We start from the raw sequence: 26679 nt of genomic DNA on the forward strand, positions 1-26679 counted from the left end.
TAAATTCGACACTGCTACTTGCCTGATTTATTTTAACAAACATAAGTTTTTCCCTGTTGCTGGCAGACAATCTTGTTTGCTTAGGGGTGAAACAGCCTGCCATGCTATACATTCTCTCTGATGCTACACTGGAGGATGGGCAGATGTCTATGATTAGCTGCCAATGCCTCAGCTGAAAGTCACATTGGCTCCAAAAATTGCTTGTTTATTAAGAAGTCTGTCACACCTTTGCAGGTACATCATTAATGAGGCGGTGTTAAGGAAGATCATTTTGACGCGGTTGGTCTGGAGGGCATATTTAACCTCTTAATGACGCAGGACGTATATTTACGTCCTGCGCCGGCTCCCGCGATATGAAGCGGGATCGCGCCACGATCCCGCATCATATCGCGTCGGTCCCGCATCATATCGCGTCGGTTAATACACGCCTGTGATCTGTGTAAAAGATCAGTGTGTGCAGTGTTATAGGTCCCTATGGGACCTATAACACTGCAAAAAAAAAGTAAAAAAAAGTGTTAATAAAGGTCATTTAACCCCTCCCCTAATAAAAGTTTGAATCACCCCCCTTTTCCCATAAAAAAAATAAAACAGTGTAAAAAAAAATAAAAATAAACATATGTGGTATCGCCGCGTGCGTAAATGTCTGAACTATAAAAATATATCATTAATTAAACCGCACGGTCAATGGCATATGCACAAAAATATTCCAAAGTCAAAAAAAGCGCATTTTTGGTCACTTTTTATACCATTAAAAAAGGAATAAAAAGTGATCAAAAAGTCCGATCAAAACAAAAAACTTCAGATCACGGCGCAAAAAATGAGTCCTCATACCGCCCCGTACGTGGAAAAATAAAAAAGTTATAGGGGTCAGAAGATGACATTTTTAAACGTACAAATTTTCCTGCATGTAGTTATGATTTTTTCCAGAAGTGCGACAAAATCAAACCTATATAAGTAGGGGATCATTTTAACTGTATGGACCTACAGAATAATGATAAGGTGTAATTTTTACCAAAATATGCACTGCGTAGAAACGGAAGCCCCCAAAAGTTACAAAGTGGCGTTTTTTCTTCGATTTTGTCGCACAATGATTTTTTTTTCTGTTTCGCCGTGAATTTTTGGGTAAAATGACTAATGTCACTGCAAAGTAGAATTGGCGACGCAAAAAATAAGCCATAATATGGATTTTTAGGTGGAAAATTGAAAGGGTTATGATTTTTAAAAGGTAAGGAGGAAAAAACGAAAGTGCAAAAACTGAAAAATCCTGAGTCCTTAAGGGGTTAAAAGCATAAGAACACCTAAACCAAACACAAACTTTCCTAAACATAGTGAGCACATTCCTTAGACACAATTTTTCAAGAAACATTTGAAAACAAGATCTAACAAGTGTCAAATAGGGAAATTGAGGGTTTATTTTTTGTGCACACAGTTTTTTTTTTTTTTTGCCACTTCCAACACATGGAATTTTATAATAGAACATATGGGAAATGTAAGTTTTAGTTTAAAGGGGTACTCCGGTGAAAAACTTTTTTTTTTTTTTTTTTAATCAACTGGTGCCAGAAAGTTAAACAGATTTGTAAATTACTTCTATTAAAAAATCTTAATCCTTCCTGCACTTTTTAGATGCTGAATACTTCAGTGGAAATTATTTTCCGTATGAAACACAGAGCTGTCTTCTGACATCATGAGCACAGTGCTCTCTACTGACATCTCTGTCCATCTTAGGAACTGTCCAGAGTAAAAGGAAATCCCCATAGCAAACATATGCTGTTCTGGACAGTTCCTAAAATGGACAGAGATGTCAGTAGAGAGCACTGTGGTCATGATGTCAGCAGAGAGCACTGTGCTCGTGATGTTAGAAGACAGCTCTGTGTTTCAAAAAGAAAATAATTTCTGCTGTAGTATTCAGCAGGTAATAAGTACAGGAAGGATTAAGATTTTTTTTATAGAAGTAATTTACAAATCTGTTTAACTTTCTGGCACCAGTTGATTTAAAAAAAAAAAAACCCTTTAAAGGGGTATTCTGGCTTTATACATCTTATCCCCCAGCTGGGGACCCCCGCGATCTCAGTGTAGCTCCCGTCATTCTGTGCCGGGGCGCTGCCTCCGAGACAGGGACGTGATGTCACAGCCATACCCCATAGTGACGCCATGCCACGCCCCCACCATTCATCTCTATGGGATATTTTCATTGGGGTCATTTTTCCCTTGAGCACATTTGTGGTGTATTTTAGATACCCTAATAAGCATTAAGTTTTAGGCACATCCCCACTGTACTTGAATTACATATAAATATTTTTACTGTTATGTAATAATAAATAAAACGTAGCCAGTCCAATACTGCAACAGTCCCCAGGATCCTTTGTTTCAAGGTGGGAGGTGACTAATTTCCCTCCCACACATCAGTCGACCCACCGATTGCAGCACAGCCACGCTCCCTTTGATCACATGACTTGGCTGACTTCACCTGACAAGCTGTGGATCTGTGTGATGACAAATGCACACATATGTGCGCCGGTAATGTCATCAGGGGTCCGGCTTCACACAGATGAAGCAGCCAAGCCCACTTTCAGCACCTGGCTTGTGATGTATTGTCTCAGGCACCACGGTAAACTGGGAAAGTCCATGACAACACCCATTTTGTAGGCTGCAGAAAATGAACTTACGGGGAAAAGAAAGACGATACCAGCCACCAAACCTAGGTAAGCTAAGTTTTTCAGTAACAAGACTAACTTTGCTGCCCCTGTCTCACATTCAAAGAACCAGAAATCCCAGAATACCCCTTTAAATATCAATATTTTGATCCATTATTATATCACCACTTACCAAACCTATATTGAGCATCAAATCCATTCTGACTAATACTTTTCTCACTGTGGAACTGGAGAAGCATCACATTCCCGGTAGACACTACTGAAAGAGGTACACTAATAGATCCACAGTATGTGCCCAGAATCGGGGACATCCTTGAGGGTCCGTCATTAATGACCAGATAGTCCGTGGAGCAGGTTGATGAAATTTGTGTTGTGAAGAATTGAAAGGTTAGAGACACCTGAAAGAGAAAAGTATGCCTGGTGAGGTGGACCATAGGAGTTTCGGAAGTTCTGCTTTACATAGTTGTTTGCTGTAAATCGATATTCAGCTTTATTATCAATTACACTGGTGGAAAAGATGTGTTCAAGTCAACTGGTGCCAGAAAGTTATACTGATTTATAAATTGTTCCTATTAAAAAATCTTAATACTTTCAGCACTTATGAGCTGCTTTATGCTCCAGAAGAATTTGTGTAGTTCTTTTCAGTCTGACCACAGTGCTCTCTGCTGACACCTCTGTTCATGTCAGGAACTGTCCAGAGCAGGAGACGTTTGCTATCGGGATTTGCTTCCACTCTGGACAGTTCCTGACACAGACAGAGGTGTCAGCAGCGAGCACTGTGGTCAGATTGGAAAGAACCACACAACTTTCTCTGTAGTATACAGCAGCTGATAATTTACAAATCTGTATAACTTTCTGGCATCAGTTGATTTGACAATATTTTTTTTCTACCGGGGTACCCCTTTAGACATGGTGTCATGTCATGGCTGCCTTCATCTCATATCTTACCTTATATCCTTTGGGGGCTATGATGCTGTAGACAACACTCACATTGCTGGGATAAGAACTAGCAAATCGTGGAGATGTCACCACTCCGTTATCTGTCACATAGGTTCCTCCGTATCTCACTAGGTGAAATTAAATTTATTAGACATCTCTGCTACGTTTACTCTAAATATAAAGTTTGAAGAGGTTTTACAGTTTAGCAAACAAAGTTTCATATGCTCTACCAGTGAATTCTATCATCTAACTCCCTGATTTGGGAGTATATTAACCTAAACGTCTACAAAGAAAGGAGTCACACCACACAAAAACAAAAGTTTTAAGTTTTAGGAAAACTGACTTTTCCAAAAAATTGGATTAGTCATAAATAAATCCCTTGCGCCCCCTGAGGAAGCTCAACGGAGCGAAACATATGTAGGGGTTCGGCATATATTTGGGCAAGGTTCAGGTTAATCATACTATTTGATACTGGCCTACTATATTATTCACCCTGTCTGTTTATTTACTACTGTTTGTCTACACTGTTTACTGCAGCATGAGGGATCTGCTTTGTCATTGATTTAGAGTACTACTTCCTTCCCATCGATATGCCTTCCATGGTGCTATCTTCTTGTGCCATCTTCTTTTAATATATGTTTTTATCTATGTAATAATTTTTTTTAATAAAGATTTGTCTGATTTGCTTATATTTGGTCACTTCTATTTTGGGCTTAGTATTAATTATGTTTGGTGTACATAAATAAATCCCTATCAGACTGGAACAGATTACATGGAGTCCAGGAGAAATGGGACTACTTAAAAGACGCATTATTGAAGACAACAGACAACTGCATTAGACTTGTCAGAAAAGCAGAGAAAGGAAGAGACCACTGTGGGGAAAAAAAAAAAAACAGAACAATGAAGATAGGAAAATCTACAAGACTAGGCAGAAAGAGGCCAAACAAGTTATAAGAACTTCTAAAGCACAGGCAGAAGAAAAACTAGCTCAGTCTGTGAAAAAAGGGGATAAGACATTCTTCAGATATATAAATGAATAAAGGAAATTAAAACAAGGAATAACTAGATTAAAAATAAAGGAAGGAAGAGAATAAAGGGCGAGCCGACTGCCTTAATGAATACTTCTGTTCAGTTTTTACAGATGAAAAAGAAGGAAAAGGACCTCCATTAGGGAGGAAGACTAATGAATTGTTTGATGCATGTGTCTTTACAGAGGAAGAGGTTCTACATTTGCTGTCTAAAGTGAAGACAAATCACAGGGGCCTGATGGGATAAACCCAAAATTATTAAAAGAGCTTAGTGGTGAGCTAGCACAACCGTTAACAGCTTTATTTAAACAATCACTGGTAACAGGAGCAGTCCCGGAAGATTGGAAATTAGAAAATGACGTGCCCATTCACAAGAAAGGTAGTAGGGAGGAATCAAGCAACTATAGACCAGTAAGTCTGACATCAATAGTGGGGAAATTCATGGAAACCCTACTAAAGGATAGGATTGTGGAACATCTAAAATCCCATGGATTGCAAGATCAAAAACAACATGGGTTTACTTCAGGGAGATCATGTCAAAGAAACCTTATTGATTTTTTTGACTAAATGACTAAAATAATAGATGGCAGAGGGGCAGTAGACATCGCATATCTAAATTTTAGTAAGGCTTTTGATACTGTCCAACATAGAAGACTTATCAATAAACTGCAGTCATTGAGCTTGGACTCCCATATTATTGAGTGGATTAGACAGTGGCTGAGTGACAGACAACAGAGGGTTGTAGTCAATGGAGAATATTCAGAACAAGGTCTTGTTACCAGTGGGGACCTCAGGGATCTGTACTGGGACCAATTTTGTTTAATATCTTCATTAGTGATATCGCAAAAGCTCTTGATAGTTCAGTGTTGGTCTTTTTGCTGATGACACAAAGATATGTAACAGGGTTGATGTTTCTGGAGGGATCCGCCAAATGCAAAAGGATTTAGGCAAACTAGAAGAATGGTCAGAACTCTGGCAACTGAAATTTAATGTGGATAAGTGCAAGATAATGCACCTGGGGTGTAAAAACCCTCAGGCAGAATATAGAATATTTGACACAGTCCTGACCTCAGTATCTGAGGAAAGGGATTTAGGAGTAATTATTTCAGAAGACTTAAAGATAGGAAGACAATGTAATAGAGCAGCATGAAATGCTAGCAGAATGCTTAGATGTATAGGGAGAGGTATAAGCAGTAGAAAGAGAGAAGTGCTCATGGGTGTATAGGGAGAGGTATAAGCAGTAGAAAGAGAGAAGTGCTCATGGGTGTATAGGGAGAGGTATAAGCAGTAGAAAGAGAGAAGTGCTCATGCCGCTGTACAGAAGAGTGGTGAGACCTCACTTGAAGTATGGTGCGCAGTACTGGAGGCCGTATCTCCAGAAGTATATAGATACTCTAGAGAGAGTTCAGAGAAGATACTAAACTAGTACATGGATTGCAGGATAAAACTTACCAGGAAAGGTTAAAGGACCTTAAAGGGGTGGTGCGCTGCCCTGCCTTTCGGAGCTCCGCTCGCAGCGTCCGGAAGTTCATTACTCCGAACGCTGTGTGCGGGCTTCCGTGTTCGCGGCTGCCCCCTCGTGATGTCGCGCCTGGCCCCTCGTGACGTCACGCCAGCCCCCTCAACCAAAGTCTATGGGAAGGGGGCGTGACAGCAGTCGCGCCCCCTTCCCATAGACTTTCGTTGAGGGGGCGGGCGTGACACCACGAGGGGCCGGGCATGACGTCACGAGGGAGCGGCCGCGAACACGGAAGCTTGCACACAGCATTCGGAGTAATGAACTTCCGGACACTGCGAGCGGAGCTCCGAAAGGCAGGGCAGCGCACAACCCCTTTAACATGTAGAGAAGAAAGAAGAGACAGAGGGGATATGATAGAAATACAGAGGGGAAATTTTAAATGCATAAAGGGAATCAACACGGTAAAGGAGGAGAGGAGATTTAAAAGAAGAAAAACTACCACAAGAGGACATAGTTTTAAATTAGAGGGGCAAAGGTTTAAAAGTAATATCAGGAAGTATTACTTTACTGAGAGAGTAGTGGATGCTAAAGAACATGCACCATAAATGTACGGCCTTGCATAGTGCCACTTAATGCACAGCGCCGTATATTTACGACATGGCTGTGACGCGAGCGCAGGAGATGTGCTCGCTTCATTCCCAGCAGGTTCCGCGGACCCGCCGGTAATGGCGGACATCAGCGATCGTGCTGATGACTGCCATTAACCCCTCAGATGCTGTGGTCAATACAGATCACGGCATCTGCGGCAGTGCATCACTTCTAATGGCAGATCTGATCGCCCGCGGCACTGCCGCAGGCATAGGGTTGCCACCCTGCCGGTATTTTACCGGCACAGCCGGTATTTTCATCTACATTCCGGGCTGTGCCGGTAAGTTTGGATGAAAAATACCGGCCATGCAATGGCCGGTATTTTTCATTCACTGACAGGGGCGGACGGAGCAGGATCCCCAGAAGAGCACTTCTTTCATGACCGGCCATACAATGCCCAGGTCTGACACCACCAGCCTGTGACAGGGAGAGCTCCGTGCGATGACAGGAAGAGACTGTACAGTGCTGGGGAGGGGGCGTGACCTCCTGTCTCCTCTCTCCCCCTCCCCCTCCTTCTCTCTGCCCCGTGCAGTCTTACAACCCTCCATAGGCAGAGCAGGGAGGGGAGAGAAGGAGAGGCCGTGTATCCTGTCTCCCTCTGCAGCGCAGGGCGGGTGAGTGTCTGTGTATATATGTGTCTGTGTATATATGTGTCTGTGTGTATATATGTGTCTGTGTATATATATGTGTCTGTATACATGTGTCTGTGTATATATGTGTCTGTATACATGTGTCTGTGTATGTGTCTCTATGTGTCTGTGTATATATGTGTGTGTGTGTGTGTGTGTGTGTGTGTAGGGGGGGGGGGGGAAACTGCCTAATCTGGGGGACAACTATGCTGCCTAATCTGGGGGACAACTATGCTGCCTAATCTGGGGGACAACTATGCTGCCTAATCTGGGGGACAACTATGCTGCCTAATCTGGGGGACAACTATGCTGCCTAATCTGGGGGACAACTATGCTGCCTAATCTGGGGGACAACTATGCTGCCTAATCTGGGGGACAACTATGCTGCCGAATCTGGGGGACAACTATGCTCCTAATCTGGGGGACAACTATGCTCCTAATCTGGGGGACAACTATGCTGCCTAATCTGGGGGACAACTATGCTGCCTAATCTGGGGGACAACTATGCTCCTAATCTGGGGGACAACTATGCTGCCTAATCTGGGGGACAACTATGCTGCCTAATCTGGGGGACAACTATGCTGCCTAAACTGGGGGACAACTATGCTGCCTAATCTGGGGGACAACTATGCTGCCTAATCTGGGGGACAACTATGCTCCTAATCTGGGGGACAACTATGCTGCCTAATCTGGGGGACAACTATGCTGCCTAATCTGGGGGACAACTATGCTCCTAATCTGGGGGACAACTATGCTCCTAATCTGGGGGACAACTATGCTGCCTAATCTGGGGGACAACTATGCTGCCTAATCTGGGGGACAACTATGCTCCTAATCTGGGGGACAACTATGCTGCCTAATCTGGGGGACAACTATGCTGCCTAATCTGGGGGACAACTATGCTGCCTAATCTGGGGGACAACTATGCTGCCTAATCTGGGGGACAACTATGCTGCCTAATCTGGGGGACAACTATGCTGCCTAATCTGGGGGACATCTATGCTGACTAATCTGGGGGACAACTATGCTGCCTAATCTGGGGAAAAACTACCCGGCCCTCCACAATATTTTTAGTTTCTCATGTGGCCCCATGGGATAAATAATTGCCCCCCCCCCCCCATTCCTCCTCAACCCCGGACATTCCTTAACCTGGAGCCGCCCGGGGAAAGGAGAAAGTGAAGACAAGAGACTGGTGAGACCTCTCTGCAAAATTGTGTATTTAATGCAGTGTTTCCCAACCAGGGTGCCTCCAGCTGTTGCAAAACTATTACTCCCAGCATGCCCAGACAGCCTTTGGCTGTCCGGGCATGCTGGGAGTTGTAGTTTTGCAATAGCTGGAGGCACCCTGGTTGGGAAACACTGATTTAATGTTTTAATGTGTGAAACTATCTGCTGCGCTCTGTATCTAATCCTGTCATGTGCGATACTGTCTGCTGAGCCTGTGTATCTAATTCTGTCATGTGTGATACTGTGAGCTGAGCCTGTATATCCAAATCTGTCATGTGGGATACTATCTGCTGAGCCTGTGCATCTAAATCTGTCATGTGTGATACTGTCTGCTGAGCCTGTGTATCTAATCCTGTCATGTGTGATACTGTGAGCTGAGCCTGTGTATCTAATCCTGTCATGTGTGATACTGTCTGATTAGCCTGTTTATCTGACGTTGCGCAGGGGGACGTCACTCGTCATCACAGAGAGCCAGCGTTGCTGTTGCGCACCACCACTACCGCCGCCGCTGGCATAAATAGGGTTTTGGTAGGTATTCTCTAAATGTCAATTTTTTTGTGCGATATAGGAAAATTCCCCCCACATATATATATATTGTATCCCTCCAATCCCCTATGCCATTTCTTAAACCCCCCCCCCCCATCCCCCATGCCATTTCTTAAACCCCTGATCCCTCAGCCCCTGTGCAATCTGGCCCCTCCCCTTTTGTAGCTCCACCCCCACATAGCCACACCCATGACCGGTATTTTTCTGAGGGAAAGGTGGCAACCCTACGCAGGCATCAGATCAGCCAAGATGGCGGATGAAGATCCTCTCACCTGCTGCCAACCGTCTCCCAGGGTCTTCTGCACTGATCTGCCTTCCAGCAGACCAGAACAGAAGATTGATGATAATACTGATCAGTGCTTTTGCCCTATGCATAGCACTGAAAAGTATTAGTAATCTAATGATTGCTATAATAGTACCCTATGGGGACTAAAAAAGTGTAAAATAAATGTGAAAAAAAGTTTTAGGGGGGGGAAATGTGAAAAGCCCCTCCCCCAATAAAGTTTTAAATCACCTTTTTTCCCCATATTAAAATAAAAAACGATAAATAATAAACATATATGGTATTGTTGCATATGTAAATGTCCAAACTATAAATATATAATGTTAATGATCCTGTACGGCGAACGGCGTAGACGTTTATGCTTTTTTGTCACATCAATGGGCAAAAAAAATGTAATAAAAAGCGATCAAAAAGTCACATATACGCAAATGTGGTACCAAAACAAACTACAGATTATGGCGCAAAAAATGAGCCCTCACACATCCCTGAATACAGAAAAATAAGAAAGTTAGAGGTGGTCAAAATAAAGCAATTTTAAACATGCTGATTTTGTAAAAAAAAAATAAAAATAAGTTTGAGACTTTTTAAAAGCAGTGCAATAATAGAAATCTATGTAACCATGGGTATCATTTTAATCGTATTGACCCAGAGAATAAAGAAAACATGTAGTTTTTACCACAAAGTGTACAGCGCAAAAATGAAGCCCCCCAAATTTGCTAAATTATGATTTTCGTTTTAATTTCCTTGCCCCGCCCAAAAATTTTTTGGGGGGGTTTACCATACATTTTAGGGTAAAATGAGTGAAGTCATTACAAAGTACAACTGGTCACGCAAAGAAAAAGCCCTCATATGGGTCTGGGAATGGAAATATAAAAGAGTTATGAATTTTAGAAAGCGAGGAGGAAAAAATGAAAACGCAAAAATAAAATGGGCTGTGTCCTTAAAGGGGTACTCTGGCCCTGAGACATCTTATTCCCTATCCAAAGGATAGGGGATAAGATGTCTCACTGCAGGGGTCCCGCCGCTGGGGAGCCCCGCAATCTTGTATTCGCCACCCACCTGTTTGAGCTGCACGCCGCGGCACCGCGGCGTGCAGCTCAAACAGGTGGGTGGCGAATACAAGATTGCGGGGTCCCCAGCAGCGGGACCCTCGCGGTGAGACGTCTTATCCCCTATCCTTTGGATAGGGGATAAGATGTCTCAGGGTCGGAGTACCCCTTTAAGGTGTTAAGCATGAATGGGATAGGCATAAGGCTATCCTTCATGTAAGATAGAGCCAGGGACTATTGATAGGATTCAAATATATTGGGCAGACTAGATGGGCCAAATGGTTCTTATCTGCTGACACATTCTATGTTTCTTTATTAAAGGGGTATTCCAGGCCAAAACTTTTTTTTATATATCAACTGGCTCTGGAAAGTTAAACAGATTTGTAAATTACTTCTATTAAAAAATCTTAATCCTTCCAATAGTTATTAGCTTCTGAAGCTGAATTGTTGTCTTCTGTCTAACTGCTCTCTGATGACTCATGTGCAGTTCCTATGGGGATATTCTCCCATCATGCACAGCTCCCGGGACGTGACATCATCATTGAGCAGTTAGACAGAAAACTTCAGAAGCTAATAACTATTGGAAGGATTAAGATTTCTTAATAGAAGTAATTTACAAATCTGTTTAACTTTCCGGAGCCAGTTGATATATATAAAAAAAGGTTTTGCCTGGAATACCCCTTTAGTTTGGAACAGGGCGTAAAGACCTAAATATTTTCGAGTAGAATTACCTGTTTCATAGGAAGCATTGAATCTGCTCAGAGCCGATGGTTGGTTGTTCACAATCTCTATGAGCATGAAGCTTCCAGATGATATCAGCGGTGGGATCGGTCTGCTTCCACATGTCTTGTCCAGCAGGACCGGCGAGGACTGACTGACTCCATCATAGACTTTAATGTAGGAATTACTACAGAGACGAGATGAGGAGATATTGAGGCCACTGAGCTGCAGGAGAACCTGGGATGGAAAGGAAGAAACGGTTAATGTCTTCTGGGTCAATACCTGACATTTTCAGGAAAAGGCTTCAAGGGAACCCCGCTCCACGGCGCTGAATGACCACAACAGGTGAACGGTAAAAAGGAGTTTATTTGACCAGAATGCAATGAGTTTCGCTGCGCATGCGCAGCTTCCTCAGGCATCATGCCTGAGGAAGCTGCGCATGCGCAGCGAAACACGTTGCATTCTGGTCAAATAAACTCCTTTTTACCGTTCACCTGTTGTGGTCGTTCAGCGCCGTGGAGCCGGGTTCCCTTGAAGCCTTCTCCTAATATTGCCATATATCTATGTTTACATCATTGTTGTGTATGAAGTTGTACAACCACCCAGGGTGAGCAATTTATTTATATAGTTTTCTCACTACGGGATCTCAACGTTACTACTCTATGGAGTGCCTGTTTCTTTTATCCTTAATACCTGACATTGGCCAGGTGGCAATCATCTGCATATGGTTGCTTCTTCAGACAGATAATCTCTTAAAGAGTACCTCTCATGAGCTTGTTAAATTTTATAATCCTTCCAGTTCACTGTCCCCATCATGATAAACCACCCCCTGCCTTTATTTTTTTTATTATTTTTTTTTTAGTTTTCTACCTTGATATTACTCTGTATTCTCTGCTCAGTCAGATTTACAGACTGGGAAGGGGCGTTCCCCAGAAGGCGTGACATCATCTGAAGCCATACAGGTGAGAACTTCCTCCCTCACTCTGCTACACACAGCCCGGAGCAGTTCAGTGTGTGAGATGAGCTATGATTAGATAAGGCTGCAAACACACCCCTCAGCATTCTCTAATTTTGGACTTCTGCCAGGTCAGCAGGTGTCCATAGTCTGTGCAAGAGATGGAGGGAAATGTTCTCTAGACAAGTGGTGAGACGCCTAGTAGCAGCTTTTTTAAACACAAATAAAAAATAGAAAACGTAATTGTTTTTTTAAACAAAGTACATTAGAAAGACAAAGTACATTATGTATTTACTATAATGAGTGCTATAGCAAAAATTCGTTTTAAAAATTAGAGAGTGCCCATTTAAGGAGACCGCCAAAGCCAAGGATCTACTGCACTGTGTATCCTGCCAACCAGCTTTTTCAGTCTGCAGAAATGAATATTTGTCTGGTAAAGCAGCCAAACTAGAGCTCTTCATTAGACTAGGAAAGCTGTGTGGCAGACAAAACACAGTGAAGGGCTCACAGTACTTCCCCAATCTCCTCAAGAGAACATCTGGTAAAGCACCATCTCATCAGGAGACTGGGAGACTGTGTGCCACCTAGATTTCCCAGTCTTCTGAAGCCCAGCAGTGATAGGCTGCTGGTCCTCTCTGCACTCCAGGGCTACCATGCCTTCTCCCTGCCCCCACACTGATGTCCCCATTCGCCGGACCATTGGCTCACCTCCTCTCCGCCTTCATAATACAGTGGAGAAGCAAAGCTGGACCACATCACTTCCTGCGTCCTAACCCTTACCCAAGAACTTCACTGTTATAGAGAGGCAGAGAACAGGAATGCCAGTGGCCCAATGAATGACTGTAATGCTGGCTCTGGAGAGGAAGTGACGTGGCCCCATCGGACATGACGCGGATGCAGTTTCTCCTGGGTTGCAGCAAAACTTTAGAACACCGGCCCAACAGTGATGAGTGGATGTTTTATTCAGACAACATCTTAAATTATCATTCAGAGTCTTTATTAAAACTTACCTTCAGGGTGGATTGGATGAGATAGAGGCAATAAGCTCCTCCTTGTCCTGAGGAGGTGGAGTCATACGTGGAAAACCCTGGTGTAATAAGCTTCTGTCTACACAGATCTGGAAAAAAATATGTCTTATATTATATGAAGTGAAATGGTGCAATGAAGTGGATTAAGTATTGTTCTGCAACTACATCGTCTGTAAGAGTAAAAGTAAACAGAATTGTAATGATACATATGTATTGATATACACAGTATTTTTTTTTTATTCTTTATAAGCTAAACTGTATACATTCACCCCCCCCCCCCCCCCTCTTGCCCATGTCTTATATAAACGAATGGACTTATGGCATAGTTCATGTACCATAAACGCATTCATTTCCATGCTCAGTAGAAGAAGACGCCATGCAACTGGATTAATAAAATAAAATCCAGAAAGGCCCAGCCAATGTCTACGACCATCTTGAGGTAAGTGATGATGCTGTATGCATCGCCGCATACACACTACAGTGTGCCCGGCCGAGTGAATGTTAGGCTAAGTGCACATCAGCGTCAAGCTCTGTTTGGGGAACTCCGTCATAGTCTTCGTTCGGGGCCACAAAACAGAGCAAAATGGATCTTGGCGGGTCCCATTGACTTTGAATGGGGTCTCTTGAGTCTATTGTTTGGCAGGAGTAAAAGGGATACTCCACTGCTCCAGCGTTCGGAAAATTTTATTCTGAATGCTGGGTGTGGGCTGCGGTGGTTGTGACATCATGGCCACGCCTCTCGGGGCATCACACCACACACCCTCAATACAAGTCTATGGGAGGGGACGTGGCAGTCGCCACGTCCCCTCCCATAGACCTGCATTGAAGGGGTATGGACTGACGTCGTGAGGGGCGTGGCCGTAACGTCATAATCCCCGCAGCCCGCGCCCACCGCTGGGAACAAAATGTTCCAAACACTGGGGCACCCCGAATGCTGTGTGCAGGCTACAGTGGTTGTGACATCATGGCCGCGCCTCTCAGGCCATCACACCACACCCCCTCAATGCAAGTCTATAGGAGGGGGCGTGGCAGTCACCACGCCCCCTCCCATAGACTTGCATTAAAGGGGTATGGAGTGACGTCATGAGGGGCGTGGCCGTAATGTCATAATCCCCGCAGCCCGCGCCCACCGCTGGGAACAAGATGTTCCAAACACTGGGGCACCCCGAATGCTGGGTGCAGGCTACAGTGGTTGTGACATCATGGCCACGCCTCTCAGAGCATCACGCCACACCCCCTCAAAGCAAGTCTATAGGAGGGGGCATGGCAGTCACCACGCCCCCTCTCATAGACTTGCATTAAAGGGGTATGGAGTGACATCATGAGGGACGTGGCCGTAACATCACAATCCCTGCAACTCGCACCCACCTTTGGGAACAAAATGTTCCGAACACTGGGGCAGTGGAATACCCCTTTAAACAGAGGGGGGAAAAAACAGATCTGCAATATTTTTCTCCGCACTCAACTCCCGTCATTTGAACGGAGCTCGATATTGATGTGACCATAGCCTTAACTGAGCAGAGAGGCATACCGTGTTTGCCTTTCCACTCAGTGTACAGATGCAAAGAGTCCTGCTCCTGTATAAACCTGATACAGCCGTCTAATCCAAAGGACCCTAGTGGCTGATAATAAAGGTACATTAGTTATACAAATATTTGATTAATATAGCATATTACAAATATGCACACCTTTTGGTCCTCTACCATATATTTGTAATTTTTACATCTGACAGTCCCAATAAATTTAGAATGACTGTATACATAATAAATGTCATAGGCAAACACTCACTGCAGTTATACATTTTGTTGATCTTCATCACATCCAGATTATCCAGTCCTATTGCCTGTCCCATAGGGACGTTGGGGTCAGGTTTTGGTACCATGGTTGGTTGGTCAGGTACAATGCTGAAAGCGCTCCTGCAGGGAAAATAACATAGTGATAAGAAAGGTTCTTGGGACTTGAATAAAAGATGAATATTCTGATTTCTGAATTTAAAAAAAAGTTTTCAGAGTGATAAATATAAGTCATTTTTACCTCTTTAATAGGTAAAGAGATGTGGCTAAGAGGATTAGTAAAATATGACAATTTTTAGAGCATACAAATCTCTATATATGCACAGCAGGTATGAGATAGGGTGAAGGAGAGCAAGGACTAACATACTTAGTAAGTATATTGTACGATGTTCAAGTGTGGGTGCTCAGCAATCTAATGAGAGGGAATTCAGCATCTAAGTGGTTTCAGAGAGATCATTTTTTTCAAAGACCGCGACCTGTCTGTCTCCAGGTTGGGTGTGCTTCTGCAGCTCAGTTCTATTGAAGTAAATGGGGCTAAGTTGTAGTACCACACCGAAAGTGGAGACAGACGGGGAGTGGTCTTAGAAAGGAAATTAAGCCTGTTTTTTTTATTCCTGGATAGCCCCTTTAACCTAAAGTGCGGGGAAAAAAAAGTGACCCTAGTGATCAAATCGTTATATGAACCTGAAAATAATACCAATAAAAACAACAACTTGTCCAGGAAAAAGCAAGCCCTCATACAGTTCTGTTGAGTGTGACAAAACGAGGCCTAGTTCAGGTAGAAAGGTTATTAAAGGGGTACTCCAGTACTTCAAAACTTATCCCCCATATACAGGACAGGGAATTAGCATCTGATCGTGGGATGTCTGACAATCTCTTTAACGGGGCCCCAACTCTTCCTGTGCATGGAGGCAAATGCTTAATGCACTGTCTATGGATCGTTAGAGATACCCAAGTACAGCGCTCGTGTATCTCTGGCGTTCCCAAAGACAGTGCGTGGAGCTTGTACCGACATGCCGTTCCATGCACACTGATAGATTGGCCTCGTCTTGGTGATCAAGGGGGAGTCCGAAAGGTCGGACTTCCTGCTATAACTTTGTCATGGAAGTTTTAAAATGTAATCATAAAAATACATCATATATAATATTCATAAATTAACCATACATGATAGAACGCCATATCTCATATCTACTTACTTAGCATAATGCAAAATAGAATTGTAATCATAAGGCGTGTCCTGGATATTCCCATGATCCAAGTGGAAATAGGGCTGATCACCTGTATGGAGTAAATCATGTATATCGATCACTGGTGGAACCAACATCCAATTCGATATATAGCACTAACATCAAACTTAGGTTAAAAATGTAAAGAGTTGGTTGGTATAAAAAATACTGAATTTTTCTTTGGGACACTGGTTTTATAAACTAAACCACCATCACTTTCATGCCTCCTGAACCACAAATCATTGGGGTGGTCCCCGGAGGATTCTCCTCACCCCACCAGCCTAGATCTCTATAGAGGGACAGTTTTCTTCCTACTGGAGCAGAACCATTTGCAATAAGAAGTCCACTCCTTTTCACAAATCATTTAAATGCTGCGGTCACTACTGACTGTAGCATCCAAGCGGTTCCAGGAGTAGTAGCTCCTTCATGAGCTTTTGGGGGTGCAAAGGTATTCAAAGAGATATATGAAAAGTTTTTACCTGTGGGTCTGAGCATTCAGACCGCGACTGATCACATGAACAAGCCGGGAGAAGTCTGCATTCTCTCTCGGCTCTGCATCATGTGACCTGTGATGGTAATATTTTATCCAACCAGACAACACCTTTGATCTTGGTACTCACCTGGAAAAATATTCTGCCACATTATGTCAATGTAGTCATTTCGATTACTCCTGGTGTGTTCGTGATAGAAGCCCAGAGCGTGCAGGAGTTCATGTTGTATGAGATTGTACTTGATACATCCGGCCATAGAGAGTCCAACGTTCTGTTTACCCCCGATCTTCCCAACATATGACCAGCAGCTGAGAATGAGATAATAACTCCTTCATAAGAGCCACTTTTAAATAACAATTATGGAAAGTGTATATCTATTGTAAGATTAGTTAAAACTTAAATTTATTAGAAGTCCCTTACCCAGGTCCATCTACTATACTCAGATAATCATTCTCGGTGCTTCTGTTGACAAACTGTACGCAGGTCATCACCTCAAATTCCTTCATAGCCGAAATAAACATTGATCTCTCGAAATCCTCTAAAGACCAAAATAAATAAATAAGTGTTACATAATGAAGAATGAGTCAAGCTTTTCCCCCAGTGGGACATACTGTATATTAGTAATCACTTACCGTATGTGGGCGAGGGGGCAATATATGGGACTCGAACTTTTCCATCCTGGGACTTTATCCACAAGCATCTTGTACATTTTGTCACACCGTGGTCAAGGTTAGGTCTAATGTCACCTTCAGTAATCAGAACAGAGGTATCTACAAGGGAGGAGTGGAAGTAAGTAGGATTTTGAGGATATTCTATAGGGCAACCATAGAAAGGCATATCTCTCATTGACACCTGCAATTGGCAAGACATCAGATATCACTGATCTTCAGAAGGTCTCGTGATAGCAACATAGAAGACTAATGGCAGAAAATTTCCACCTGGTCCACATAGTGTGACCATTATTCTGATCTTCTACCATGTAACCCCAGATTGTGTCCCCTACTGAACCCTAATTGACATAAAAAGTTAATGAGTACCTGTCACCAAACTAAACTTTTAATTTATTGTTCCTTATGTATTTAAAAGACACTTTGCTATTTACTTGGTGTTACAATTCTCAACCTTTATATGTTTTTAATGTGATTGAAAAAACAGCCACTAGGTTCTGTTCCCTGCCGCAAGTCAAACAGTTAGTTTGGTCTCCTCCCGGCCTGGCAGGAGACTAAACTCAGGAAGTAGATGCAGGGCATGGTGGGGCACAGCTCTCGCAGGCTTCAGTGACATCGTGCCTGCTGGGGAACACCCACTTTCTCCTGCCGGGAGCTCACACAATGTGAGCAAATGGAAAGGTATGATACACAGCTTTTTAAAGCTCAGAAACATTTTTTAAGGGCAGGAGGGATGTTAGGAGTAGTTTAGAGTTAGTTTAGAAAATATGGTTTTATGACAGATACTCTTTAAGGCAACACAGAACTATTGATACAATACTCTGCACAAGTTTCCTCTGCACAGGTTTTGATAACTTGCCTGAATGAAAGAAATGAAATGGAGTCAGCAACTCACCACGTTATCTTCTTTTTTCTTAGTTTATTGTATAAACATACTCACATATACGGAGAGGGACAAGTGCGTGTGAGGGATGGGGGGGGGGGGGGCTTAATCACAAGGCCTTGCCTTACCTCTGTTTATTTCTTCTATTATCTCGGACACCGGCCTAAAGTCCGTCTGATCATCTAGGGATAAGAAAAACAAGTTATCAAAACAATTTGAAGACATTGATATTAGATAAGATGTCTGCCGTACACCATAAGAGGGTTCACAATGTTATAGATGCTGTATTGTTTTAGAAAAATCCAGGAGTCGGTCCAAAACACAGAAAAAAAGTTCAAATCTCTTCATCATAATGTTTCACTGTCGATTTCACTCTTGGTTTTAGCTACAAAATATGAGGACAGGATATGAGGTCAGGATATGATTTCAGGATATGAGGGCGAGGATGAGATATGTGGAAGGGATATAAGGACGGGATATGAGGTCAGTATATGAGGATGAGAGCGTCATTGTTGCATTTCCTCTCCCACAAGATTTAGGTAGGAAGACCGGGCAATACCGGGCACTCTGCTAGTAATAATAATCATAATTACACACTAATCAGTGGCTTAAGCAGTATACGAGGCAAGATCATGGGGAGAGGCGGCTCTCCCATTAGGCGAGTTAGGCGGCAGACATTGTACACATTGCCACACTGCAGAGCCAGGACTCTATAAACTATAAGCTTGTCTTACAGACGCGTCTATAGTTAATTACATCGCTCGGCTGATTGACAGAGGGAAGAGCCATTGGCTTCCCCCCCCCCCAGTCAATCACTCTTGTGCGATATGCAGGCAAACAACAGGAGGCCAGAGCGTCTCTTCCTCTGCGCCCCGGTCTGTGCTCTGGTGTGTGACGTCATTATGCGCCGGAGCACAGACCAGAGGAGAGAATAGCAGAAGAGAGGACACGCCATGGGGGAGCCTGATAATTTTTTTTTTTTTCACAGTGTGGGCTACCAAGAGGGGTCTGCCCCTACTACCTAAAGGCAGTTTCTAATACTACCTAAAGGGGTTCACTAAGGGCACTGCTATTATTACCTAAAGGGGAGGGGGGAGGTCACAAAGGAGGCTGCTATTATTACCTAAAGGAGGTCACTAAGGAGATTACTATTACTACCTAAAGGGGGTCACTAAGGGGACTGTGATTACTACCTAAAGGGGGTTACTAAGGGGGGACTGCTATTACTACCTAAAGAGGTCACCAAGGGGACTGCTATTATAACCTAAAGAAGCAGTCACTAAGGGGAGTGCTTTTACTACCTAAAGGGGGTCACTAAGGGGACTGCTATTACTACATAAAATGGTTCACTAAGGGGATTGCTATCACTACCTAAGCAGGGGTCACTAAGGGCACTTCTATCACTACCGAAAGTGGTGATCACTAAAGGGACTGCTATAACTACCTAAAGGAGGTTTACTAAGGGGGACTGCTATTATAACCTATAGAGGGGGTCACTGAGGGGACTGATATTACTACCTAAAGGGGGTCACTAAGGGGACTGCTATTACTACCTAAAGGGAGTTATTAAAGGGGGCTGCTTTAATATATGGGGGGCTGCAACCACATAAAGGGAACTTCAAATTTATACAGGGGCAACTATGTACAGGGGTACCTATCTACAGGGAGTAACACCTACTTATAGGAGGCTGCTAATACCTACAGGGAATAACTACCTACAGGTTGCACCTACAGTGGGGCAAAAAAGTATTTAGTCAGCCACCAATTGTGCAAGTTTTCCCTCTTAAAAAGATAGAAGAGGCCTGTAACTTCTTCTTTAAGAGTCTCCTCTGTCCTCCACTCGTTACCTGTATTAATGGCACATGTTTTAACTTGTTATTGGTATAAAAGACACCTGTCCACAATCTCAAACAGTCACACTCCAAACTCCACTACGGCCAAGACTAAAGAGCCATCGAAGGACACCAGAAACAAAATTGCAGACCTGCACCAGGCTGGGAAGACTGAATCTGCAATCTGCAATCTGTATCTACACGTCTTGAATCTGCAATAGGCAAGCAGCTTGGTGTGAAGAAATCAACTGTGGGAGCAATTATTAGAAAATGGAAGACATACAAGACCACTGATAATCTCTCTCGATCTGGGGCTCCACCCAGGATCTCACCCTGTGATGTCAAAATTATCACAAGAACGGTGAGCAAAACCCCGAACCACAAGCTACCAGAACCACCACCTAGGGAATGACCTGCAGAGAGCTGGGACAAAAGTAACAAGGGCTACCATCAGTAACACTACGCGGCCAGGGACTCAAATTATGCAGTGCCAGAAGTGTCCCCCTGCTTAAACCAGTACATGTCCGGGCCCGTCTGAAGTTTGCTAGAGAGAATTTGGATTATGCAGAAGAGAATTGGGAGAATGTCATATAGTCAGATGAAACCAATGTAGAACTTTTTGCTAAAACCTCAACTTGCCATGTTAGGAAGAGAAAGAATGCTGAGTTGTATCCAAAGAACACCATACCTACTGTGAAACAGGGGGGTGGAAACATCATGCTTTGGGGCTGTTTTTCTGCTAAGAGACCAGGACAACTGATCCGTGTAAAGGAAAGAATGAATGGGGCCATGTATCGTGAGACTTTGGGTACGTTCACACTACGGAATTCCCACGGAATTCCACGTGCGGAATTCCACTAGCAGAATTCCGTGGTGTGAACTTCAAATACAGACAAGGAGAGCGCTCCTAGTGTGAGAACGTATTGTAAAGAAGAGATGGAAAACAAGCAAAAATGCTCACCGAGTATAGTTGTACTGCGACCAAGTACAACTATGGTGAAAGCGTGGGATAACCCTTCAACGGGTGAAGAACGGCAGCCGCTCCTGGTAACACAGGTGAAGCACTCAAACGGATCCCTCCAAGGAACAGCCCAGGATAAAAGCAGCGCACAAGACTTCAAAGGTAAAATGGTTTATTTACCCGGCATGCAACGCGTTTCGCTGGGCAACCAGCTTCATCAGGCATGTTAGGGGTAGAGACACATGCGGTATTTATACATAATAGTTAACCCGTACATTGCTGATGTAAAAGCAATGTGCAGGAGCAGATAAAAAACACACATAAAAACTAGTAGATTAATAATTAAAAAATAAAAATACCACAAGCATATACTAAAAAAGAATAGATGTAAAAGATATATAAAAATTTTTATATGAAAAACTAAAATATTATATATATATATATATATATATATATATATATATATATAATATGGTAGTGGAAAGCCGGTCATGCTACCCAGCGTTCTCGAACATCTCATTTAAACCCCCAGGAAAAAGGGAACCAAGTGAAAAAATCCAATATGATTCTCTATTAATTAACCTTTGGAACCGAATTTTTATAGTAGATGGTATAACTTCAATAATTTTAAATTTTGAACAATCAAAATTCCCTGCATGGATCTGACAAATATGTCGTGAGTAGTGTTGCTCGTGAATATTCGCAATTTGAATTTCATTCGCGAATATCACATATCGCGAATTCGAATATGGTATATGCCGCTCAACACTAGTCGTGAGACACTGTGTAGCATGAATTGCCTTCCTAAATTGGACCAATGTTTATTCATGCTGTACCGCACCATCTGAACGGTGCGGCCCACATACTGCAGACCGCAAATACAAGATAAAAGGTAAATCTCATAGCTGCTTTCGCAACCATGCGCTCCTTTGATCCAAAAGTTTTTTTTTGAAATATCACAAACAAAATTATCACCTTTTTCTATCATAGTGCAACATTTACATCTCATTTTCCCCCATGGAATAGTGCCATTATCTTGTGCTACAGAATTGGATATGACAAATCGGTTATTTTTCAAACCATCACTAGGGGCCACCAGATTCCGCAGATTTTGTGATCTGCGGAATGTGACACCCGGGTGGTCCGACAAAATATCTTTAAGAATCGGATCACCTTTTAATATATACCAAATTTATTGAGTATTGTTTTTATCTTGGGTGCTGCACAGTTAAAATTGGTGACAAAATTATGACTGTAATTCTTATTAGGTTTTTTACTGTTTTTACATTTGTCTATTGTAAGGTTTGTGATTTCTTTCTCAATATTATTAGCAACAGTTTTTTCAGTTATCAAATCCTTGTCACGATGCCGGCTGGCAGGTAGTGGACCCTCTGTGCCAGAGAGGGATTGGCGTGGACCGTGCTAGTGGACCGGTTCTAAGCCACTACTGGTTTTCACCAGAGCCCGCCGCAAAGCGGGATGGTCTTGCTGCGGCGGTAGTGACCAGGTCGTATCCACTAGCAACGGCTCACCTCTCTGGCTGCTGAAGATAGGCGCGGTACAAGGGAGTAGGCAGAAGCAAGGTCGGACGTAGCAGAAGGTCGGGGCAGGCAGCAAGGATCGTAGTCAGGGGCAACGGCAGAAGGTCTGGAAACACTGGCAAGGGACACACAAGGAACGCTTTCACTGGCACTAAGGCAACAAGATCCGGCAAGGGAGTGCAAGGGAAGTGAGGTAATATAGGGAGTGCACAGGTGATAACTCTAATTGGAACCACTGCGCCAATCAGCGGCGCAGTGGCCCTTTAAATCGCAGAGACCCGGCGCGCGCGCGCCCTAGGGAGCGGGGCCGCGCGCGCCGGGACAGAACAGACGGGGAGCGAGTCAGGTAGGAGAGCCGGGGTGCGCATCGCGAGCGGGCGCTACCCGCATCGCGAATCGCATCCCGGCTAGCAGCAGGATCGCAGCGCCCCGGGTCAGAGGACGTGACCGGGGCGCTGCAGCGGAGGAGGTGAAGCGAGCGCTCCGGGGAGGAGCGGGAACCCGGAGCGCTCGGCGTAACAGTACCCCCCCCCTTGGGTCTCCCCCTCTTCTTGGAGCCTGAGAACCTGAGGAGCAGACTTTTGTCAAGGATGTTGTCCTCAGGTTCCCAGGATCTCTCTTCAGGACCACAACCCTCCCAGTCTACTAAAAAAAAATTTTTTCCTCTGACCTTTTTGGCAGCCAAAATCTCCTTGACCGAGAAGACGTCCGAGGAGCCGGAAACAGGAGTGGGAGGAACAGATTTGGGAGAAAAACGGTTGAGGATGAGTGGTTTGAGAAGAGAGACGTGAAAGGCATTAGGGATACGAAGAGAAGGAGGAAGAAGAAGTTTATAAGAGACAGGATTAATTTGACACAGAATTTTGAAAGGACCAAGATAGCGTGGTCCCAACTTGTAGCTAGGGACACGGAAGCGGACATATTTAGCGGAGAGCCATACCTTGTCTCCAGGGGAAAAAACGGGGGGAGCTCTTCTTTTCTTATCCGCGAACCTCTTCATGCGTGAAGAAGCCTGTAAGAGAGAATTTTGGGTCTCTCTCCATATAATGGAAAGGTCACGAGAAATTTCATCCACAGCGGGCAGACCAGAGGGCAAGGGGGTAGGGAGGGGGGGAAGAGGGTGACGGCCGTACACCACGAAAAATGGGGATTTGGAGGAAGATTCAGAGACCCTGAAGTTATACGAGAATTCGGCCCATGGAAGGAGATCTGCCCAGTCATCCTGGCGGGAGGAAACAAAATGTCGCAAATAATCACCCAGGATCTGGTTAATTCTTTCTACTTGTCCATTGGACTGGGGATGATATGCAGAGGAAAAATTTAATTTAATCTTGAGTTGTTTACAGAGAGCTCTCCAGAATTTAGACACGAATTGGACCCCTCTATCCGAGACAATCTGCGTAGGCAACCCGTGAAGACGAAAAATGTGTACAAAAAATTGTTTAGCCAACTGAGGCGCAGAAGGAAGACCAGGAAGAGGAATGAAATGTGCCATTTTGGAGAATCGATCAACGACCACCCAAATAACGGTGTTGCCACGGGAAGGGGGTAAATCAGTAATAAAATCCATACCAATCAGAGACCAAGGCTGTTCGGGGACAGGCAGAGGATGAAGAAAACCAGCGGGCTTCTGGCGAGGAGTCTTATCCCGGGCACAGATAGTGCAGGCTCGCACAAAGTCCCCAACATCCGTCTCCAGAGTTGGCCACCAATAGAAGCGGGAGATGAGTTGCACAGATTTCTTGATGCCCGCATGACCTGCGAGATGGGAGGAGTGACCCCATTTGAGGATTCCGAGGCGTTGGCGTGGAGAAACAAAGGTCTTTCCTGGAGGAGTCTGTCTGATGGAGGCAGGAGAAGTGGAGATCAGGCAGTCAGGTGGAATGATGTGTTGCGGAGGGAGATCAACTTCTGAGGCATCCGAGGAACGAGAGAGAGCATCGGCTCTAATGTTCTTATCGGCAGGACGAAAGTGAATCTCAAAATTAAATCGGGCAAAGAACAGAGACCACCGGGCCTGGCGAGGATTCAGCCGTTGGGCCGACTGGAGGTAGGAGAGGTTCTTGTGGTCGGTGTAGATAATAACAGGAAATCTTGATCCCTCCAGCAGATGCCTCCATTCCTCAAGTGCTAATTTAATGGCTAGAAGTTCTCGATCCCCGATGGAGTAGTTCCTCTCCGCTGGAGAGAAGGTCCTAGAGAAAAAACCACAAGTGACAGCATGCCCGGAAGGATTTTTTTGTAGAAGAACAGCTCCAGCTCCTACTGAGGAGGCATCAACCTCCAATAGGAAGGGTTTGGAAGGGTCAGGTCTGGAGAGCACGGGAGCCGAAGAAAAGGCAGACTTGAGTTGTTTAAAGGAGTCTTCTGCTTGAGGAGGCCAGGACTTGGGATCAGCATTTTTCTTGGTTAAAGCCACGATAGGAGCCACAATGGTAGAAAAATGTGGAATAAATTGCCTGTAATAATTGGCGAACCCCAAAAAGCGTTGGATAGCACGGAGTCCGGAGGGGCGTGGCCAATTTAAGACGGCAGAGAGTTTGTCTGGATCCATCTGTAGTCCCTGGCCAGAGACCAAATATCCTAGAAAAGGAAGAGATTGGCATTCAAACAGACATTTCTCAATTTTGGCATAGAGTTGGTTGTCACGAAGTCTCTGAAGAACCATACGGACATGCCGGCGGTGTTCCTCTAGATTGGCAGAAAAAATTAGGATATCGTCCAGATATACCACAACACAGGAGTATAATAGATCACGAAAAATTTCATTGACAAAGTCTTGGAAGACGGCAGGGGCATTGCACAGTCCAAAGGGCATGACCAGATACTCAAAGTGTCCATCTCTGGTGTTAAATGCCGTTTTCCACTCGTCCCCCTCTCTGATGCGGATGAGGTTATAGGCGCCTCTTAAGTCCAATTTAGTGAAGATGTGGGCACCTTGGAGGCGATCAAAGAGTTCAGAGATGAGGGGTAAGGGGTAGCGGTTCTTAACCGTGATTTTATTAAGACCGCGGTAGTCAATGCAAGGACGTAGGGAGCCATCTTTTTTGGAGACAAAGAAAAATCCGGCTCCGGCAGGAGAGGAGGATTTACGGATAAAGCCCCTTTTTAGATTCTCCTGGACGTATTCGGACATGGCAAGAGTCTCTGGGGCAGAGAGAGGATAAATTCTGCCCCGGGGTGGAGTAGTACCCGGGAGGAGGTCGATAGGGCAATCATAAGGCCTGTGAGGAGGTAGAGTCTCAGCTTGTTTTTTGCAGAAAACATCCGCGAAGTCCATATAGGCCTTGGGGAGACCGGTTACTGGAGGAACCACAGAGTTACGGCAAGGGTTACTGGGAACCGGTTTTAGACAGTTCTTGGAACAAGAGGACCCCCAACTCTTGATCTCCCCAGTGGACCAATCCAGGGTTGGGGAATGAAGTTGAAGCCAGGGAAGTCCAAGGAGAATCTCCGAGGTGCAATTGGGGAGGACCAAAAGTTCAATCCTCTCATGATGAGATCCGATGCTCATAAGAAGGGGCTCCGTGCGGAAACGTATGGTACAGTCCAATCTTTCATTATTTACACAATTGATGTAGAGGGGTCTGGCGAGACTGGTCACTGGGATGTTGAACCTGTTGACGAGAGAGGCCAAAATAAAATTTCCTGCAGAACCAGAGTCCAAGAAGGCCACTGTAGAGAAGGAGAAGGCAGAAGCAGACATCCGCACAGGCACAGTAAGACGTGGAGAAGCAGAGTAGACATCAAGGACTGTCTCACCCTTGTGCGGAGTCAGCGTACGTCTTTCCAGGCGGGGAGGACGGATAGGACAATCCCTCAGGAAGTGTTCGGTACTAGCACAGTACAGGCAGAGGTTCTCCATACGGCGTCGTGTCCTCTCTTGAGGTGTCAGGCGAGACCGGTCGACCTGCATAGCCTCCACGGCGGGAGGCACAGGAACAGATTGCAGGGGACCAGAGGAGAGAGGAGCCGAGGAGACGAAACGCCTCGTGCGAACAGAGTCCATATCTTGGCGGAGTTCCTGACGCCTTTCAGAAAAACGCATGTCAATGCGAGTGGCTAGGTGAATAAGTTCATGTAGATTAGCAGGAATTTCTCGTGCGGCCAGAACATCTT

At 44.4% G+C, this 26679-nt stretch overlaps 1 protein-coding gene across 2 annotated transcripts in view; it reads right to left on the reverse strand.

Moving 5' to 3' along the window:
• The window catches only part of LOC130361182 (embryonic protein UVS.2-like), a 78680-nt gene that overhangs the window by 33779 nt on the left and 18222 nt on the right, over window positions 1-26679 (reverse strand). For both annotated transcript variants that reach the window (XM_056563852.1, XM_056563851.1), the window contains exons 3-12: window positions 18355-18408; window positions 17308-17445; window positions 17096-17213; window positions 16805-16983; window positions 16155-16236; window positions 14954-15081; window positions 13148-13254; window positions 11194-11419; window positions 3603-3721; window positions 2827-3052 (exon numbers count right to left, since the gene is read on the reverse strand). In XM_056563852.1, the coding sequence (XP_056419827.1) occupies window positions 2827-3052; window positions 3603-3721; window positions 11194-11419; window positions 13148-13254; window positions 14954-15081; window positions 16155-16236; window positions 16805-16983; window positions 17096-17213; window positions 17308-17445; window positions 18355-18408 (1377 nt within the window). The remainder of the gene's footprint in view (window positions 1-2826; window positions 3053-3602; window positions 3722-11193; window positions 11420-13147; window positions 13255-14953; window positions 15082-16154; window positions 16237-16804; window positions 16984-17095; window positions 17214-17307; window positions 17446-18354; window positions 18409-26679) is intronic.

This window comes from Hyla sarda, chromosome 3 (assembly GCF_029499605.1).
Source record: "Hyla sarda isolate aHylSar1 chromosome 3, aHylSar1.hap1, whole genome shotgun sequence".
NCBI lineage: Eukaryota > Metazoa > Chordata > Amphibia > Anura > Hylidae > Hyla > Hyla sarda.